The sequence below is a fragment of the Podarcis muralis genome, chromosome 6, assembly GCF_964188315.1.
Source record: "Podarcis muralis chromosome 6, rPodMur119.hap1.1, whole genome shotgun sequence".
Lineage (NCBI taxonomy): Eukaryota > Metazoa > Chordata > Lepidosauria > Squamata > Lacertidae > Podarcis > Podarcis muralis.
The window spans coordinates 55,816,731-55,838,281 of NC_135660.1; the positions used below are offsets into that span (position 1 = coordinate 55,816,731).

General features: G+C 43.0%; 1 protein-coding gene across 3 annotated transcripts; it reads right to left on the minus strand.

The window, feature by feature from the left end:
• Positions 1-349: 349 nt before the first annotated feature.
• On the minus strand, positions 350-17,665 carry OAT (ornithine aminotransferase). Of its 3 annotated transcripts, none has more exons than XM_077930338.1 (10): positions 17,509-17,665; positions 13,083-13,301; positions 7,796-8,020; positions 7,162-7,257; positions 5,643-5,770; positions 5,389-5,511; positions 4,137-4,265; positions 2,375-2,488; positions 1,837-1,981; positions 350-998 (listed from the first exon to the last, which is right to left on the minus strand). In XM_077930338.1, the coding sequence occupies exons 2-10, from the start codon at positions 13,279-13,281 to the stop codon at positions 838-840; spliced, it is 1,320 nt and encodes a 439-aa protein (XP_077786464.1). In that variant the 5' UTR covers positions 13,282-13,301; positions 17,509-17,665; the 3' UTR covers positions 350-837. The 3 variants fall into 3 exon arrangements, with proteins under 3 accessions (XP_077786464.1, XP_077786462.1, XP_077786463.1); XM_077930336.1 differs by lacking the exon at positions 17,509-17,665 and adding an exon at positions 17,060-17,446; XM_077930337.1 differs by lacking the exon at positions 17,509-17,665 and adding an exon at positions 17,056-17,446.
• Positions 17,666-21,551: the final 3,886 nt, after the last annotated feature.

Below are 21,551 nucleotides of genomic sequence, written 5' to 3' on the forward strand. Positions count from 1 at the left end.
ATTGTTCTTCACTGCAGGAAATGACTAGCCAAGAAAAAGGTTAATGGAGAAGTCTTCATGCACATACACTATAAAAGCAATGCTTTTAAAAACCTTAAAAGCAGTAATGTCTCACTTAAAGTTTCCATTTTGATGATGAAATTGCATCTCTCTCAACAGAGACATGCTACACTACACTAGCTATTATTAACAAAACAACTCTATCCCAATTGAAAAACAACAACAGTATCAAATTGTTTTTAACTGCAATATTGGGTAGGTGACAAGTACTAGATTCAGCATCCAATGCCAGTTTGCCAAATGCAATGAATATGCTTGTTATAGCAACAAAACACTGACCAGTAAGACATCCATTTGAGCTACCTTTATGAACCAATACAGATTTCAAAAAGGTGAGAGATTCTACTGTTCTTGATCCTCTGAAGCTAGGATTTCCAGTCAGGATACAATCATTAGCACCAACAGCAAGATTTCAGTCCTCCATACAGGGGCAAATGGTAAAAGAAAAAGTTTGAAATGTTTGGGGGGGGGTTAAATAGCTTCTTAAGATATTAGCATTTGGTACAACAGTTTCATATAATTTATATTTTGGCTGACATGTAAAAGGAGACATAGCCAAAGTCACAATAAATCAAAAACAATTTTAGTCATTTGCTTCCCTCCCCCCCCCCCCGGGTCCATTATTTTTTAAAAAATTAAAACTGATTTTAAAAGGCTTTTGGTTTTCAACCCAGCGGGGAAAATGTTGAACTTGAAAGGGGAGCGGGGTTCAAGAATATTGCTTTTGTAGTAGCGTTATGGAATCAAAGTTGAAGGCAGACATTGAACACTGTGCCTTTAGAAAGATAAAATGGTTTTGTGGATAATTTCAATGCATTCTCTGATCTCATCCTCCTTGATCACCAGCGGGGGAGCCAATCGGATGATATCACCATGTGTTGGTTTGGCCAGCAGTCCATTGTCACGAAGTCGCAGACACACTTTCCAGGCATCGTAGTCTTTAAAAGAAATCCAAAATGCAGAATCAAATATTTGCTTTGCAACCAACTGAAGTATGCATTACATTTGCATCCCCACTTTTCCTCCAAAGGAGCTCAAGGTGGCACAGGTGTTTCTCCTCCTTCCCATTTCTTCCTCACAACAATTCTGTGAGGTAGGTTAAGCTGACAGATGGCGACTGGTCCCTGGTCACCCAGTTTGCTTTTATGACCAAGTGGGGATTTAAACCCCGATCTTCAAGGTCCTAGCCCAACACTCTAAGCCACACTACATGAAGGAGATGGGTTGTGGTTTCATTTCCAGACAGGAAATAAATTTGTTCAAAGTCTGTTTAGAAATGGCAGCTTGGACAAGTATTTCAGCTCTGGCCACAAGAGACCAGGTGTGCTCCCACTTTTTAGACAGTACATAAACTTGATTGAACTTACAATTTTTTTTTCAGGAAAAAGCATGTCAAGCAGACTGGGCTACTACCTATTTACCCCAGGCAGGAGGACTTCAGACTTTTAGAACTTTCTGTTGCGATTGAAACTGTCTAAACCCTATTCCCAGAGCATCCTCAGTTTCAGGTATTTTGGGTCAAAGTTCCCTATTCTCATTTTGTGTTTTTTTTCAAATACTGCCTTTTTTTATTCAAAAAAGTGAAAAAGGAGAACAGGATATATACCCCCAAATTATATACCTTTACTCAAACAGCAGCAGCACCTAATTGATTCTGAATGGATACGTTATTATGCTATTGCCTCCAAACTGGAACTTGCACAATTCTCTTGCAAAAGTGAAAATGGCCTTGAGTCATGTTGAAGTCTTGTTAACGCAGTGTAAAAACAGGCTTACCTTTTGTTTCACGAATAACAATAGCATTTAATAATCCTTTTCCTCTGACACAAGCCACAATATCTGACGGAGTCTTCATAAGCTCATTCCTCAATAAGTTGCCCATGATTTCTGAATTCTTAACTAACTTTTCTTCTTCAATTACCTAAGGCAGTTTGAAACAAAGGTAAGAAAACTGAATGATGGAGGAAGACTCATAAAAACGTAAACGTAAGGTTCAGTTTGGCTCTCATCACAAGACCACTACTAACCATAATTATAATTTATAATTACTTATAATTATATTTACTAACAATACACAGTTAACCATAAAATTACAAGTCATAACATGGTACAGATGTAAAAAAGAAGTCTTAAATTATGAAGACGTGAACAAACATACGACACAAAGCAGATACACGGATATTTGGCTACTTTTATTATTAGACAAGTTGAGGGAAATGACTGTGAACATGCAGTTTTCAAGTTATTTAAATACTGAACAGTGTTAGTATAGTTGTGCATAGCATTCGTAGACCTTAAACTGATATTTACGTACCTCGAGTGCTGCTATGGCCACCCGGCAAGCCAATGGGTTCCCTCCATATGTAGAACCATGTTCTCCAGGTTTAATGGAGAGCATGATTTCATCATCACATAGTACCGCCGAAACCTAAGAACATAAATTCTGCACTGAGACAACATTTACCAAAAACTTGAGAACATTTTTCCTTTGTCCTGCTTCACAACACCACAGAGGTTCCACTAAATTACATGTCTGTAATGTTTTGGCATCATTATGCATTTAAGACTGTAATTCTGAAAGTTGGGGCTGTGTTGGTTTGTTGCTTTGTTTTTATTGATATGTAAAGCAGCTCAGGGAGTGTTTACAGCTAAAGAGTGGGGCAAAAATGCTTTAAACAAACAAACAAACAAACAAATCACTTGGCTGCCTCCCCCCTACAGTTACCGCTGTTGCACAGAGTCTAAGGCAATATTCCTATTTATTTCCCATTGCTTTATAAAGTATGCATTCGTCAGTAAATGCTTTGCAGAAAGAACTGCAAGTAGGTACAATTGCCTGTTTACTGTGTTCAGCATTTATTTACCATTTTTAAACTTCTGACTCAGCTCAAAGAGAGTTGCAAAATGCTGGATGTGGTACTCAGGCTACTCAGCAGGAAAAGAAATTCTCCTAGAGAACTAAAATGGCCTGATCCTAAAGACATTTTACTGGATGTGATAGCCACCAATATGAACAGACCTTTTTTCCAAATATATACTTAAGATTCCAACCTAAGCAATACTTGTTCAAAAACAAGAGAGTTGTTAAACTACCCAAATGTACAGCTAGTTTCCTAATACTATATCATACTTCAAAATGCTTGCTTTGTGCCTAGTTCCCCCAGACTTAGTTAGAAACCTGGAGCAATGTGATGGAGAAATTTCCCTTCCTGAATATGATTATTTACTGTTGTTCTTGTCCAGCTAAATGTATTAACAATGGAGCAATTTCAAGTATTAGAGTACAGTACCCCAGCTCAGTACTTCTAGGTTGTTACAGGCCTGACCTTGGAAATTCAGAGCTGCAGGACCACAATTGAATTGGTCAGCATGCAATCTGCATTACACCAACAGGTTCAGTCCCTGGCATCTCCAGAAAGGACCAGGAGAAACCCCCTTCTGAAACCCTGGATGGTCACTGCCATTCAATGTAGTCAGTACTGAGCTAGATGGATCAATAGGTAAAGGTAAAGGTACCCCTGCCCGTACGGGCCAGTCTTGACAGACTCTAGGGTTGTGCGCCCATCTCACTCTATAGGCCGGGGGCCAGCGCTGTCTGAAGACACTTCCGGGTCACGTGGCCAGAGTGACAAAGCTGCATCTGGCAAGCCAGCGCAGCACATGGAAACGCCATTTACCTTCCCGCTAGTAAGCGGTCCCTATTTATCTACTTGCACCCGGGGGTGCTTTCGAACTGCTAGGTTGGCAGGCGCTGGGACCGAGCAGCGGGAGCGCACCCCGCCACGGGGATTCGAACCGCCGACCTGACGATCGGCAAGTCCTAGGCGCTGAGGTTTTACCCACAGCGCCACCCGCATCCCCAGATGGATCAATAGTCTAACTCAATATAAGGAAGCTTCCTATGTCCCCATTTGCTGACCACTGTCATATTGTAAGAACATGAATTCTGGAAGATAGTCCTGACTGACTCCACTTCATCAATGACCCATTCATTAAGCCAGTTTTGTATCTTAAACCTGTTAAAATCTCCAAAAAAGAAGTTCAGAACCAGCTGTTTCTCATTCATTATTACTTACGGGATAAACACCTCCAGACAGGGCCTTTCCGAGCAGGATCATATCTGGTCTAACATTTTCATGATCGACAGCCAGCATTTTCCCAGTCCTTGCCAACCCAGTCTGAATTTCATCAGCGATAAAGAGAACCTGTTTTATTTTAAAAGGAGCACATATTCAAGAAGTATTTCCTTGACAAGGAAAGTTCACCCCAAACATCCCTAGCAACTCTCATCCAAACTACAGAAACTGGTATAATTAAACAACTAGCTCCAATGTTTAACCTCTGCTCAGCATACTGCTATATCACACCACATCTAGATCGCATAACTTTAAAAATTCTAGGCTACATTTGTGCCCACAATATTCTTTTTGGTAGTAAAATTTCACAAGCCAAGAATGCTTAACAGCATTTCACTTAACAGCCCCTTTAGAACTTTTCATATGAGAGGCCTGAATATCACTTGCATAGTATTATCAGAGTCTCATCATGCGCTGGAAAGCATAAAAGAAAATAGCTTCAATCCAGAGAGCCCCTTTAGACTTGCATAAGAGTGACTTGATGAATTGTCATTCAATGAGCATTTAGTTTGTTTTGTTCTCCTTTAAAAGAGAAGATTCTCCAAGGCCACACTCCAAATGAAGATCTTGCAGTATGGCTTTCTTGACCCCATTCCTAATCTACCATTTACTCTGTCTGATCTATTATGTGGTAAAGTCCAAATGATGTATATATTTGGAAGCAAGAAGGTCATTATAATCATTCCACAAGGTGAAATTTGCCACTGCTGTACCCCAAGATAAACCAAAATGTTCTATGGAAACAGCCCTATCAGACTGAAAAGCAAAGACAATTTATGAGTTGCCCAGGAGTGGGATAAAGTCCATTTAAAAGGTACACAAAGTATATTACAATAACCTTGTCGTCTACTTAAGATAGGCACAGAACTGATAAGATAGGAGAGTTGAGCAACAGCTCACTTTGGGGGAAAGCGTTTTACCAGGTCAAAACCGACATCATTGGTGAGAAAAACACTGATTTCTTTATAATAAAATAGCTATACCGCTTAGTACTAGACCTTTGGAAGATTCAAGCAACTAAATATTAGATTGTGTTAACCAGCAGTGTAAAAAAAAAATATGTTTTTTGAAACATATAACAGCATTATACGATTGTTATCTTTGGTCTAAACAAGGCCTGTTGTAGTAGTTAAAAGACTTGGCCACTTTCCACAGCTTGAATGTTGTGTTCTTAGCACAGTGACTTACTTACATTATGCTTTGTGCAAAGCTCTCGCACACCTGTGAGGTAACCTTTATCAGGAACAACGACACCAGCTTCCCCTTGAATTGGTTCCACCATGAAAGCTGCTACATTTGGATCTTGAAGTGCACGCTAAGGACAAGCATATTGCAACGAAGAAAGACAGTTACTGAATGCCGTTATGGAGAGATGCAGAACAAGATTTATAACATTCTTTCTCCTAACTTCTGAATGTCTTCACAGAACGGAAGATTGCAACACACCTCAAGAGCTGGCAAGTCATTGTATGGAATTATTTCAAACCCTGGCATAAATGGTCCAAACCCATCATAACTGGAAGGATCTGTAGAACTTGAGACAGCAGACATCGTTCTTCCCCAGAAATTGCCAGCTGGGAGGAGGGGTGGGGGGAAAGAATGAACAAAATATATAATGTTTCAGTTACGTTATGCAGCCTAATCAACTCAACAATCTGAAGATGTCGAAAGACACCACACCTTTCTAAAAGGTAGAGATGCTAAAGATGTATCACAGTTGTGTTTAGATCAAGGATGGGTAACCTGCGGTCCTCTAGATCAGTGTTTCCCAACCTTGGGCCTCCAGCTGTTTTTGGACTACAACTCCCATCATCCCTAGCTAGCAAGACCAGTGGTCAGGGATGATGGGAATTGTAGTTCAAAAACAGCTGGAGGCCCAAGGTTGGGAAACACTGCTCTAGATGTTGCTGAACTACAAATCCCATCATCCCACCCAACATGGCACAGGTATTAAAACCTCCTTGCCCAACTCTGGATTTTAAACAGCATTTAATGTTATGGGAATTGATTCTGTTGAAAATGCATAGCAAAATACAGGTCATTTAATCATTGTTCACCTTGTATGTTTGCCATGTATGCAAGTGCCAAAGAGTTGCAACTTCCCAAAGTTATAACAAAACAGAGTCTTTTACCCAACATGCTTGTCCATGATGAATGGTTACAGCATGCTGTCTTAACAGAGCCCAGAACACCGACTGCATGAGATTTCAGTTGACCAATACATTTCACAAGCCTAAGCACACTGCCTCAACAGCAAGACCCTCCAAACTGAACAGGATTCGTTCCCTAATAAGTGTTGTTTATGACTGTAGCCCTAATTTGTCAGCACCATATTCCCACCCCGCTTTCACCCATGAAAAGAAAGATTAATCTCTTCTCACTTAGGTTTCGGTTCTTTATGGCACCAGAGACAATACAGGATTTGATAAAGCACAAGGTGATGAGGGCACAACTTTGCACATTATTTTAACTTAGTAAAGTGATGAATTCATTACAAGCAACAAACCATTTAACAGGGGTGGGAACTTCAGGTCCAGAAACCAAAAGTGGCTTCTCTGGTCTTTCCACCCGACTCTTGGGACTTTCCCAGAACACATTTTCTCTTCCCTGACCATGCCCCTCAATGGCCCTTTTCCTCTCCCTCATAAAGTGCAGCTGCCACTGAAATGTAGCTTACTTTACACAGGTAAGTCACATCCCTTGCTTTGTTCACTTTTTGCCTCTGGCCCCACCCATTGCAAGCATGTGGCTTGGGAAGGAATGCAGCCCCGAGGCTGCAAAAGATTCCCTACTACTTTCTAACAGGTTTAAGTAAAAGACCCAGAAACTCCATTTTTAATACAAAGGTATTCCTACAGCATGTTGTTGTTTTTAAAATATGCATGATTTCATAATCCAAAGTCTCCAATACCTTTGTTATGCCCACCTGCAACGAGTTCTTGTGATATTTAAAACTCTGACATACCTGCGAAAAGTATCTTTGCCTTGTATTTGGGAATTCCTTTCACTGTATATGCCCACTTGCGAGCCAGTTTACATGCTGTTTCTCCAGCCTCCACTCCTAAAATAAGAGAGCACAAAAGGTGGAACCAGGAGAGGGGTAGGAAGAGAAGGAGAACTCATTACTATCAGAAGCCCCATGGTGGACTATTACGGAAATATGCCATGCAGGGTAAGAGCCTAAGGCCCTGGAAGTGTGGGAAGGGATAGCTAAAAGCAGTGTGATGTTATCAAGAAGCTGAGTTCTGCTGGAACTCTGCATGTGCCTTGGAACCATGTTTATACTTTGAGAGTGTCATTGCAAAGTAAGAGAGAAAGAAACATTGACTTAAGCTAAACGACCTCCTATAGCAGCAGCAAGAGCATGGCCCCACAGCAGCCTTCCCCCACCCCCCTCTCTGTACTTGCTCAAAATTCTGAATACATCCTTGAGCTGAAAAAGGTTGGAGACACAGCACTTTGTGTGCAACTGATTTCCAAACACACAGGAAGCAAACCCAAATTTCAGGGATCCACAACTGTTCTCTCTAGCTTCCCATTTAGGTGACAAAAGCTGTCCGTTCACATGCTTTTTTGGAAGACAGAACAGAAAGCCTTACCTGTGTTCATTGGAAGCACTTTGTTGTATTTGAACATTTTTGTGATATACTCTTCATATTCGCCAAGTACATCGTTGTAAAACGCTCTTGAGGTAAGGGTAAGTTTGTCACACTGGGCTTTCAGAGCAGCTACAATCTTTGGGTGACAATGGCCTTGATTGACAGCACTGTAAGCACTTAAAAAATCGAAGTATTTTCTGCCTTCTACATCCCACACATAAACACCTGGGGGGAGGGTAAACAAGCAGATATACAGTATTAGGAGAATATTAACAATTGATATATCACGCACACAAACATCTGGTGACATATAAAACAAAAAAATAATGTTGATCATTTATTGTTTTTAGAATTGAGGCATAGGGTGAATGATGCAACAGATTAAGTCATTCAACTACTAAAAAACATCGTATAATATTTGGCTAAATAAAAAAGCAGCACTTCAGTATAGATATACTATATAAACGGAATGGCTGCTTTAGCAAAACTGAACAGGAATGACACAAAGTACAGAATTCACATTTCTCAACTTCCTATACGTACTTTTTGGCACAGTTACCTATGCATTTTCTGTGACTGTAAGATAACTGGCTAAGCTATTTTGTGTCAAGCGCTGTAGTAGAACTAAGAAAAGATTGACACCTGAAAATACAAATTATCTGTGCAATGCTGGGGTGGGGATAAACTTCATTCTCTTCCCTTGAAAATGGGCTGTCTGGTGCTGCATTTTCCCCAAGGTAGTCCTGCTAGCACAAGCCAGAGGTTACATTTTTGGCACAGCCTAGGGCAATCTGCTCATGCTGACTTTAGCTATTAAAGACTTGTAGCCATTTCATATAGATATCAAATGTGTTTACCAGGCACAGCTTCATAAAAACAAGAATGAATAGCTAGCTTCCAAAATGACCATCATTTGTGTCATGCTGACTTTTCACCCACACTGTTCAACATGCACCTTCTAAGGTAGATCAGGTAATATGCATTTGAGCACAAAATCTCTTTGTAGGCCAACAGTATAAAACTAAGGAAAGGCTGTTTTATTTTCAAACTTCCTGGGTGAGAGCGAGACTCCATGCCTGCACCCATCTGCCACAAGTGCTATGCCAAGGCAGGCTGCCAGATGCCAAGACGATAAAACTGCCTGCTTCTCCTCATGGAAGCATGAGGTATACTTTGTACTTTGCTACACTTAGCCAGCTACCAAACACATGTTCAGGAAGATAATACTAACCTAAGAAGCTGCTAATTTGCAAATGCAAACCGGTAAAAGTGTTGACCTGAAAACAGTTTCCAAACGCTTGTTTTACTACAAGCTTTAATCTTGCATTATGAGGTTACATAGTAGCAAGGAAACAGACTTTGAGACCATTTGCGCTTCTAATTAGGCTAAATAGGCATTCCCTTGATTTGGTGAAGCTTGTCAAAAGTAATAAAAGTTCAGCAACCTTGTAGATCAGGTGGTAAGTATGCTAAACAGTTGGTGCCCTAAGGTCAGGATAGTCTAGTGATATATGCACTGGAGAGACGCCAAAAATAAAGAATGCTAACAGAGCGCTACCAAAGATAGACATTAGAATTATTTAGATTAGGGGTGTGGAAGCTGCAGTCCGTGGGCCAGATGTGGTGCTCCAGGCCTCCCCATTTGGCCTGCTAGGCCACTTCACCCCAAGCCATTCTCAGCTGCCTCACACCTGCCCCATCAGTGTGGCTGGGGCAGGTAAGGGCAAGCTGATTTAGGTACACAAGTGAGCTTCCTGTGGAGAACCAGTAGGCACAGCTGATCCCTGCAGAAAGCAGGTTCGAACTCACCTCCCATCCACTGAGTTCAAGCCTACTTTTCAGAGGCTTCCAAGCACTGAACAGGGCTCTCTGCAAGGCATGTATGATGCTTTGATGTCACTATCTCCCTCCATCCCAGCAGACCACATTTGATAGATGGGCTGGGCCACCACTACCCCCTACTGATCACCTGACGTCATTAGAGGGAGAGAAAGACCTTGGCCACCAGATCCCTGGTTTACATTAAGGCAGGTTTTAAAATTTCAAATGCTAACCATTGCGCCCGGAACTGAAGGCAACATAAACCAAAGAACTGCAGAAAATAAAGGCAATATAAAAGAGCAGTAAGTTTTTATAACAATACGCACCACACTGAATGCAGTATGATCTGCTGGTTTTTTTATACAACTAAATGGAAATGTGGTGAATACTTAAAAGAAATATAACAACCAGATAAATTTCCAAGTAGGGCTAGATATATGAGCAGCAGCTAAAAATAACTAGAAGAGGGGTGGTAACTAAGGAGATGCAGCACAGCAAAGCTTAAGCAAGAACCCATGGAGGGATGTGTGGGGAAGTCAATGAATAAATGATAAGTGATGATAACTGTATAATGTATGTATAAAATTATATATATATATATATATATATATATATATATATATATATATATATATCGTATTTTTCGCTCTATAACACGCACCTGACCATAACACGCACATCGTTTTTAGAGGAGGAAAACAAGGGAAAAAACATTCTGAATGAAACAGTGGATGTATCATTTTTGTGCTTCATGCTGTGGCCACAGACATGTGATCTGATGGTGAATTTGGGGTGACCCAATGCAAAAATCCTGAGAATCCCTGTGGATCCATGCTTTGTAACCACGTTTTTGCACCATTGCAGCCCCAGGCAACAGTGGGTGCGTGATTTTTTTGGTGCAGGCTGTAGCCATGGACATGCTATGTGATCTGATGGTGAATTAGGGGTGACCCAATGCAAAGATCCTGAGAATCCCTGTGGATCCATGCTGTGTAACCACATTTTTGCACCATTGCAGCCCCAGGCAACAGTGGGTGCGTGATTTTTTTGGTGCAGGCTGTAGCCATGGACATGCTATGTGATCTGATGGTGAATTTGGGGTGACCCAATGCAAAGATCCTGAGGATCCATGTGGATCTATGCTTTGTAACCACATTTTACGTGGGGAGCGAAGGAAAAACAAAGAAGGGACATGAGAGGGGTGTGCAGAGAAGCAGCTGGCTAAGAATGCAGGAGAGGGATTTAACGGGAGGGAGGAAAGAAAGGCAAAAGTTTCCCCCCACCCAAGCCAGCCATCTCTCTCTCTCTCCCTCCCTCCCTCCCTCCCCCCCCTCTCTCTCTCCCTCCCCCTCTCTCTCTCTCTCTCTCTCCCTCCCCCCCCCCTCTCTCTCCCTCTCCCCCAGCAGCACCGGAGCACAGAGAGGAATTAGAAGGAAGGACGCGATCCTTTCCTTTCCCCTCTGCTTGCCTGGAGGGGAGGGGCTTTCCCTGCTCTTTGTTCCGTTTCAGCTAACACAGCAACGAAACAGAGGAGGGTGGGCAGTAAGACCCTGAGGCAGAATGCAGGAAAGCAGCCGCTTCCTCTTTTCAGGTTTCCCTTCTCCGTGAAGCGCGATTTGATTTTTGCCTGATTTTTCGGCTCCAGGGACCACACATTCGCTCTATAACACGCACAGACATTTCCCCTTCCTTTTTAGGAGAAAAAATCTGCGTGTTATAGAGGGGAAAATACGGTGTGTGTGTGTGTGTGTGTGTGTGTGTGTGTGCGCGCGCGTGTGTGTGTGTGTGTGTGTGTGTGTGTGTATATATATATATATATATAAAATAAGTGACATTTTTATGCTCAGAACTCTCAAGCATTCTAGGTTTTAAAGCAGGTCAGGGAACCTGCCGTTCTCCAGACATTAAAAGGTAAAGGTAAAGGTACCCCTGCCTGTACGGGCCAGTAGTGTCCGACTCTAGGGTTGTGTGCCCATCTCACTTAAGAGGCCGGGGGCCAGCGCTGTCCGGAGACACTTCCGGGTCACGTGGCCAGCGTGACAAAGCTGCTCTGGCGAGCCAGCACCAGCGCAGCACACGGAAACGCCGTTTACCTTCCCACTATAAAGCGGTACCTATTTATCTACTTGCACTTAAGGGTGTTTTCGAACTGCTAGGTGGGCAGGAGCTGGGACCGAAAGACGGGAGCTCACCCCACCGCGGGGATCCGAACCGCCGACCATGCGATCGGCAAGCCCTAGGCGCTGAGGTTTTACCCACAGCACAACCTGCGTCCCCTGACATTACTGGACACCAACTCCCAGCATCCCTAGACAGCATGGCCAAGAGTCAGACATGATTCCCCGCCCCTAGTTTAAAGGCAATTATGCCACCTCTCCTGAGTTGGTCTCAAATGCCAAGCAGTGCTCAGTGAGCCAGAAATAGAGGAGCAGGCACAGATTAATTCAGCCAGTGACAGCTGCAGGCTGCTTCTCACAACTCTTTGCAAAATACTTACCCTATGCATCATCAGGGAATGAAAGACCGGCAAACCATGTACACAAGGCTATGCCTGCTGCTGCCTATCTTTTGAATTCAACATGCTTCTGTCCTGTTCAGACAACTAGGATAGTTCTCACATCTGCATATTGCACAATGCTGGCTAAGAGGAAGTTACTTTTAACTTAATCACCAAACCACCATAGGAGAGCTGTGGAACTAGACTATACAAATGACTGCCCCTACATTAAATACAAAGGGAAAGGTACCCCTGACCATTAGGTCCAGTTGTGGACGACTCTGGGGTTGCACGTTCATCTTGCTCTATAGGCCGAGGGAGCCGGCGTTTGTCCACAGACAGCTTCCGGGTCATGTAGCCGGCATGACTAAGCCGCTTCTGGCGAACCAGAGCAGTGCACAGAAACGCTGCTTACCTTCCTGCCGGAGTTGTACCTATTTATCTACTTGCACTTTGATGTGCTTTTGAACTGCTAGGTGGGCGGGAGCTGGGACCAAACAACAGGAGTTCACCCCATCGCAGGGACTCGAACTGCCGACCTTCCAATCGGCAAGCCCTAGGCTCTGTGGTTTAGACCACAGCGCCACCCGCGTCCCTTCCTACATTAAGAACCATTATATGCCTCCCCACACCCTGACAAATGCCAACTTCCTCTCTCTCCTTGGAATCTTCTTGAAACTGTTTAGGAGAGGCCGACCCATAAGAAAAGGAGGGGGGGAGAGAAACTATCTTCCCCAGGAAGATAGTAGTAACAGTGTTTTCTTTCTTCTGAGTTAACACGGTCAGGAAAACAGCTGAGACTGCACATACACAGCAGCCAGAGTATCCCACATTTCCGTTCCCAAAGAAGCATCATTGTTGCAGTGATGATACAAATGACCCTTGCCACTGGAAAGCATTAAAGTGAATGGCTGAGTTAAGCTTCCATCCCTTGCCTAGGAACCTATTGGAAAGATTAAAAGTACATACCTTTTCCTTTTTCAAGAGCAACAGGGAGCGGGTGGTAGTTATGTGCACCATACTTGGCCTCACGCTCAAATATGTAGTCGGATGATGGCGGGCCTTGGACTGTTTTCTTAGTTGCAACTGACGTAGCTGAACTCACTGAAGCATGAACGCCTCGACAGAGAACGCCGAACGACTGCCGATGGGCCAGTTTAGAAAACATGGTTACAGTGCGCTGAAGGTCTGAAAAAAGAAAAAATGGCACATAGGGAACTGGGTCAGAATCATGAAACTCAAGGGGACGTTCGCTTCAACACCACACTGCAAACAAAACCTATACAAATAGTTGTGATTACATGCAGGATTTTGAGCGGGCCTTCTTACATAGACAAAGCATTTCAACACAGGAACCTAGATCCTAGTGCACTATTAAAAATTCTCCACAGAACAGCTGATATGATCTTCATGAGGTAGACACAGACTTTGCACAGCTAAGCTAGAAAACATGGGACAACACGGTAGACCCAAACCCAAGTTCCCAACCCAAGAGTCTGTCTTATATGCAACACACAACAAAACATACCCTTGCTAAGGTACATGCCTTCCCCATTAGGTGTGAGTTCACGCCAGGATGAGTCATGGAAAGTTGCATCACACCAAGCCTGTCAGTTAAAAGCTTTGGTATGCTTAAGTTACCTTTGGATATCTCACAGTCAACATCCAGATTTGTGCTCAGCTTATAGCAAGGGTGGGGAGCCTTTCTCAGTCCATTCCTTCTTGGCCAACATTCTGAGGGCCACATGCCAGTGGTGCGCAGGGCCAGAGGCAAAAGTGGGAGGAGCAATAGGTGTCGACCACACAAGAGTTGGAGGCTTATATCGACACGCATACACCAACCTACATTATTGCAATTCAAGAACATATTCCAGCCAAGCAACACTCAAAGAGGGTGCAGAGAAGGGCCCGGGAGGTATGTGCCTTGTGGAGAGTCCTAAGAGCTGGACAGAGAGGCTTCAAGCTCCTAGAGCTGAGGTTCCCCATATCTGACCTACAGCTTGAAGACCAGTATTGCCAGTTCTCATCACTATGTTCCAAGCTCTGAGTCATGAAAGAACTATTGCATAGGCCCTGCATCTTGAAAACCAACATGTAAGATGATGAGCTAGAGGATTTTCTATAGCATTTTCAATTATCAAATGTTTTTCACAGTTGGTCACTTAGCAGCAGATAAAACACCATGAGAACTTAACAAAAAAATAATAATCCCAAGTGCCTAGTTGCTTTGATTCTTAAAGTCCTGATGCAGGGATTAGAAATGTTTTTCCAGGCTGCTGAACTCTACTGCAAATGTTCCCCTGTGGAGCTTTTAAAGAACAATTAATCTGAGTTACAATACAACCCTTGTCACCAGAGCATTGCAACACTGACAGCAGACAGACTAATCTTCAATATAAATAAGACCTACTTTTACCTTTCAGTATCATTCGGTTCATAAGACCAAAGGGGATTGTTGTTGTGGTTTTTTAAAAATGGTTTATGCAAGCGTTTGAAGAACTAAGCAAAACCATACACATAAAGACCTCTGCTCAACCATTACTAGATGGTTCATTCAAAAGACAGGTAATCCTATGTCATTGTGTGTGTGCTGATTAATAACTGCTTGTCATATTAAACATGAAACAGAATATATTGGCCAAGGAAAAGAAAAGCTCAAAAAAAAAATCTTAACTCTTCCCCCATCCTAAAAAAAAGCGACTTTACCAGATGCTTATACTCAATTTTTATACGCTGTTTAAGCAGCATCCCTCACAGTGGAGCGGGAAAGTAAAACACATTTCTAGGAGTGCAGCCTACAAAAGCTTGATTCTTTAATGTACTTGCAAGGGAATAAGGCCCATTGAACATTGAAAGACTTGTTTCCAAGCAAACATACATAGAACTGAACTGTTAGTATCCTACCATTCCAGCATACAAAGCTGACACATAGCTTTTCTAATTCATAGAATCATAAGAGCTGGAAGGGATCCAAGGGTCATCTAGTCCAAGCCCCTACAATGCAGGAATCTCAGCTAAAGCATCCATGACAGATGACCATGTTGTACAGGAAGAGTCAATAGCTACTTCTGTTAATATTGACAAAACATGTTAATGGAGTTCCAATGTGACATTTAGAAATTTCACCCCCCAAAATAGCAAGTATTGCACTACATAAGATTTGGATAGGACCCAGATTTAAAATTGCATCACTGAAAGCTTGCAACAGGATGAACTTCTCAATGATAGGACTATACAGGCCTGGCCCACTACACACCCCTCACAGGGAGAAAAAGCTAGCTTGCTTAATTAGCATATACAAGAAATAAATGCTGGTTTTAGAAAGAGGCAAATTTATGGTTTATTAAAATACTATGAATCTAACTGCAACTGCTGTGATACTTACTGTCACTTCCTAACCTTGGTAAGTGTGACGAGTTGCCTTTGAAACCCTTCTCATAAGGCAACAGCACACAAAAGATGAGCCAGTAATCCGTTTTGAGAATACTCAGATTTTATATTTTCTGTTCGTATATACATTTTTACTTGTACTGTAATGATTTTGGAAGAATGTTCTGAATCTGCTGATTATAAAGGCATTTTGAATGAGAAGTAAATCCATCCAAACTGGTGCTTTCTCAGGTCCATTTTCTTATTTAATCCTTTTAGCTTTACATCCTAGTTACCAGATTCATCTCACTGCCAAATATTTACAGACACATCACTACTTGCAAATAGTGGAAACAAGGATAGTGACGCACATGGGTAAAGTGCAAGAAAGGAAGGTTTTCGGGTGTCCAAAAATCCGGGGGGGGGGGGGGAGCATCTTAGCAAGGAAAGGACACCTGCCCAGTGGAACTGAGAATAGTCAGGCTAGAAACATACGATATTTCTTCAGAGAGCTAGCATCAGTAAACAAGAGACACTTGCTTGAGGCATATATACCCATCCCACTTTTGCCTTCTGAAACAGGTTTTGCATGCTTCATGTTGGTTTAAAAACCCACAGAAGCCTGTTTGACAAAACACTAGTAGGACAAAAAAAAAAAAGTGTTTATGAGAGAGATGGAGAACTTGCAGTCCTCCAGATGTTGCTGGACTACAACTCCAATTATCCCTTAGCATTGACTGTGCTGGCTGCAGTTGGTGGCAGTTGGCAGTCTAGCAACATCTGGAAGGCCCAATGTTCCCCATATTGGGTTTATTACATGGGTAGTAATGGTGGGAAGAACAAAACAGGAACTCTGCACAGTTTTGATTGCCATGCCTCAAAAGGAACCTTGTGGAGTTGGAAAAGATGTGTCTCTTTAAAAGCAGTTTAAACCAAATCATGGAGGATAAGGTTAACAATGATAGTTGTGTACTACTTCTGGTGTTGTATGCATTATGCCTCTGAATACCAGTTGCTGGACAGCATGAGTGGGAAGGGTGCTAGTATGCTCACACCCTGCTTGACAACATCCCATAGACATCTAGTTGGTCTTTGTGAGAGAAGCATGTTGGATCAGATTGGCCTTTGGCCTGAACCTACAGGGATCTTCATATGCCTCTTCTAGACCAGTTTGCTCTTAAAAGCTGTAGTCTATTCCACCTCAAGTTTCCGTTGTACTTGTGCCAGAAAACTACTAACAGTGCACTCCTATACATGTCTACTCAGAAGCAAGCCCCATGGGACTAATGCCTGGGTGAGTGTGCATATATTTCCTTTGCTACCCACTTTATTTACTCTCAAGGAAACCAGAAAAAGCCAGGGGCCTCCTTTAGCTGAGATCTTGTACCAGCAGGGTTTTACGGCTCTGCAAAAATGGAAGAAGTGAAGAGGGCCATCAAGGCTCTCTAAGAACGAGAGATGAATGATGGAGACTTATTAAACTTGGAACACATCATAAAAGAAACCAATTGCACACACACCCTCCGACATGCACATTTTGAAAAGGCAGAGGATGTGATAAGGCTTCACGTACCCACCGCAGGCTGAAGGTTGCTGTGCATACATTTCTAAGTAAAGACAATCTGGGGCTAAAGCGCAGGAAGAAGCCAGGGTTTGCGCACGCCAGTTGAAGCCGGTCGGGCAAACATACATACACTCTGTGCATGCTCAGACACACATGCTCCAGAGCACCCTACGGGTCTCCAGCAGGGCTGAGGATCCAAATTATGTTGGGGAGGCTCGTGGGAGGGGACGGACGACAAAGCAGTAAAAGGGGAAGAGAGCAAAAGGACGGCCATAGGAGGGAAAGCGGTGCATGGCCAGGGCCTCGCTCCAGCCCGACAGCCGCCGCCGCCCGTTCCCCATCCTCACGGGCATGACGGGGTGCAGCAGCCGCGGAAGGGGGTCTCCCCGAGGGAACAAGCAGGCGGCCGGCCGGCCGACCCCTCCCCACACCCACCGGGCCTCCCTCCCCTCGCCGCGCTACCTTCCCGAGGCGACTCTCCTCCGCTCCGGCAAGAAAGGGCAAGCGCGGCTTCCTCGGCCGCCTGTCACAGCTCAAAAGACCGGCCACGTCACAAGCCCCCCCTGGCAAGACGCGCCGGCGCCGGGGCGCCCCATTGGCCTCCCCTGCACGCCGCGCCCAATCACGGCGCGGCGAAGGCGCCTCCCCCGGAAGAGCTCGCTCGCTATTAGCTGCCTGCTTGTCCCCACCTCTGCCGCTCATTGATCCTCTTCGGTGCATTCCTAGCGCCGCTCTCCACCAATCAGGGTTTGCGCGTAGGATTCTTTGGGTCCCTCCTGGGCGCCTCGCTGCCTCCTTCCTTCTTGCCTCTCCGATGCAGATTAATGATCAAGCCTACCTAAAGCATCCGTGATAGATGGCCATCCAAACGCTGCTTAAAAACCTCCAAGGAAGGAGAGTCCATCACATGCTGAGGATATTAATTTTTGTCTATGTCTTTACTTAGACATATTTTAGATAAATAAGGCCCTGTATGTTCAGTTGATTAGAATTATTCCTCCAATGGTAGGTAGTTATTTTTAGATCCAGATTTTCTTGGGCACCTGCGTTTAAAAGAAGAAGGGGAAAGTTCCACAAATTTGAAAGAAACCATAGAAAAGAAGGAGTTGAAGTGCAAAATCAGTGAACGGAATAAGCGTTCAACACCCTTCCCGTTTCCTGTTCCTCTGAGGCTGCTTTTCTCTAGGAACAATGACAGGATTTTGCCACACGTTCCTGTTTCTGCATTTCAACTCCAATCTCATCTTTTTTAAAATAAAAAAAAAGCTGATCCAGAGATACATCCATAGAGAATATGTAGCTAAATCCAAGGCTAAAGAAAGATGATATGAATACCAGCTGGTGGGAACAGATAAGAGGCAGAGGTGTGAATGAGAGAATGGGGACAAAACTAGAATTTAGGTGGCTCTGGCTCTGCCAACTACAGTGGTACCTTGGGTTAAGAACTTAATTCGTTCTGGAGGTACGTTCTTAACCTGAAACTGTTCTTAACCTGAGGTACCACTTTAGCTAATGGGGCCTCCCTCTGCTGCCGCCACGCTGCTGCGCGATTTCTATTCTCATCCTGAAGCAAAGTTCTTAACCCAAGGTACTATTTCTGAGTTAGCAGAGTCTGTAACCTGAAGCGTCTGTAACCTGAAGCGTCTGTAACCTGAGGTACCACTGTATTGGTCTCCCTTGTACCCTACAAGTACCAATGAAGAGGAACCACCACTGTTAAGAAATAAGGGCTGCTGCTCTCGTGCCAACTTGCTTCTGTGCTTCCAAGATTCACATGGCTGAACACTGGCAAGCAGGGAGCAGGACGAGAAAGAACTTTGGTCCAGTTAATGAGGGATCTTCTGTACTTAACCTGCCTGCCACTGACCTCGAAAGAGCATCTGATGTGTCTGGAAAGGGAGTGAAGTGTTTTGAGCAGTGTTTCCTTCCACACCACCCTGCTCTGTCACCATTCAATTGGTTAATTATGAATCGGACAACATGCATTTAAAGGCAAACCTACGAAATTTGCAGTTTTCAAAACAATATGCCAATTGAAAGAGAGCCATCCTTAGAAATTCACACTTCTCTGACTTTTGCAATGCATTTCTCCAGACAAGTAATATGTACATACAAATGCGTAAATTTGACTAAAGCACAGCTTGACCCTTTGCAGATCATCACTAACTTTTTTCCAGGCATTATTGGAACACTGTTTTCCTCTATATAGAAAGATTATCAACATCTACTAATGAATAAATATCAACAATACACATTAATAAAAGTTGTCAGCCTAATATGTTTTCTCTTAAAAAAATACCACACACACACACATATATCTAATACACACAAAGTACTTGATCTGTTTTACTATCTTACTATTTTATTTTGCAATTGGTTATGTTAGAAACCAGAACAGATATAAGAAAACACTATTCCACTTAGCAGTGAGGTGAAGCTGGAAGGGCAAGCCATGGTGGTACTTACAAAGCAAATGCCAGTAAAAATAGTATAAATCTTTCTTCTTTTCACTTATAAATCATCCTCTTCTTGCCATCATTTCCCTCTCCTCATATAATTCATTATATTATTCCTATGTATTTTTAACCTACAATTCATCATACAATCCCAAGGTGGATCTCTTCCATCCTCCATATTTTTTCATTATCTATTTCCATTTCGCTGTTTCCTCTCTTTACCTTTTTCCATCTCTGTGCCTTTTCTTCCAGCCTTGACCTTACTTGGCTTCTTGGCACCTGGTTTCTTGGTTTCTGCCAACCTGGCCGTGCTCCATGGCCATGAGGTAACACACGTGAGTTCTGCTGATAAATAAATCACTCCACCTCCAGCCCGACAAAAATACGTCTAAGAACCTTTGTGATGTGTGAGAAATCCTCAGTTCACCTTCCTGTGAGAATATAATAGATTACGAGACTTTACACTGAGCCAGATGAACAGCACAATCTTAGACGTGCCTTTTGATTGAGTTCAATTGAGTGTATTCTCAGGTAAACAGATATGAATTGCAGTGTTAGGGAAGTTAACCTCTTGGTCCTGCTCAGGGCTGTGGAACCATTGGCTCTGCAGCTGTTGTTGAACTCCAGTGAGTAGGGATGATGGGAGTTGTGGTCCAGCAACATCTGGAGGGGGCAAAGTTCCCCCAGTCCTGAGCCAGCTGCTTTCTCCCTTTTCAGCAGGGTCAAATCACTCCATTAGGACAACTGAGTTCTCTTTCTTCATCTGTTCCAACTGTAGCAAATGTAAACGGCCATACTCACAGCAGTTGTGTGGGTGTGGGTGTATAATATTTTCTAGCACTGGAAATCAATAAATTAGAAAGAACGGGATAAAAGAAAAATGATTATAACATGGGGGGGAAACCTGCTCCAAAGGCAGGAAGAGAAGAGAAGCCTTGCTGGATTTTTGATAACTTTTCTTAAAGGCCTATGAATAGGTTAAGTTCTACTAAGGTAATTTTACAGAAGGGTAACTGTGTTCCAGCAAAAAAAAAACTGCAAAGAGACTTGTGGCACCTTAAAGTCTAGCACATTTATTATAGCATACACTATTGTGGACTACAATGCACTCCTGAGTTGCAGGTAGAGTGGTACATTGAGTTAAGGACTTAATTCGTTCTGGAGGTCTGTTCTTAACCTGAAACTGTTCTTAACCTGAGGTGCCACTTTAGCTAATGGGGCCTCCCGCTGCCGCTGCACCACCACTACGCAATTTCTGTTCTCATCCTGAAGCAAAGTTCTTAACCCGAGGTACTATTTCTGGGTTAGCGAAGTCTGTAACCTAAAGCGTCTGTAACCCGAGGTACCACTGTACATGGTTAAAGTGGGAGGGGTATTGTAAACAGTGATGTCAGAAGGAAACAAAATACAGAAAAGTACAGAGGGTGATAATTTTCCTTCTTAACAGTGGCCATTCACAAAAAGAACCAGTTGTTGATAAAAATCCATTTTGAGCTTACCTCTGAGAAAATATGGAAAAGAGAAAACATACACAAGATGTCCTACCACCCTTCTGTTGTGCCATAAGAGGTTGAACATTTTTAAACAATTTATGAAAACCTTTTTAAAACTCCACAGAACACCACAAACAGGGTGAAGAGTTGTGTTGTTCACTGGTGATATCATGGGATGTATCCAATAGGTGCCATATACAACTACCGTACATTGTATATATAGCAGAGTGTGCTGGGAAGATGTAATTCTGCCACCCAGAAGTGCTACCTTGGGGAAATATTTCTGAATCCAGCCATTCACCTGGGAACAACTGCATGGTTGTGTTTAAGACATCCCATTCAAATTATTGGGAGTTATTTCCATGTAATTATGGGCACCCCAATAACTCTTGGTCCCTTCTGTTCTTTGACTCTTCAGCCCTCTTGGCAACATGCAACCATGTATTAGAAAACTGTTTTTTTTTAAAAGAAAAGAAATTGTGCATGTTTTGTATGAAAGCAATTAATCAGTTGTTGCAAAATCTCTCAACAGCCAGATCCAGTCTGACATCAATGG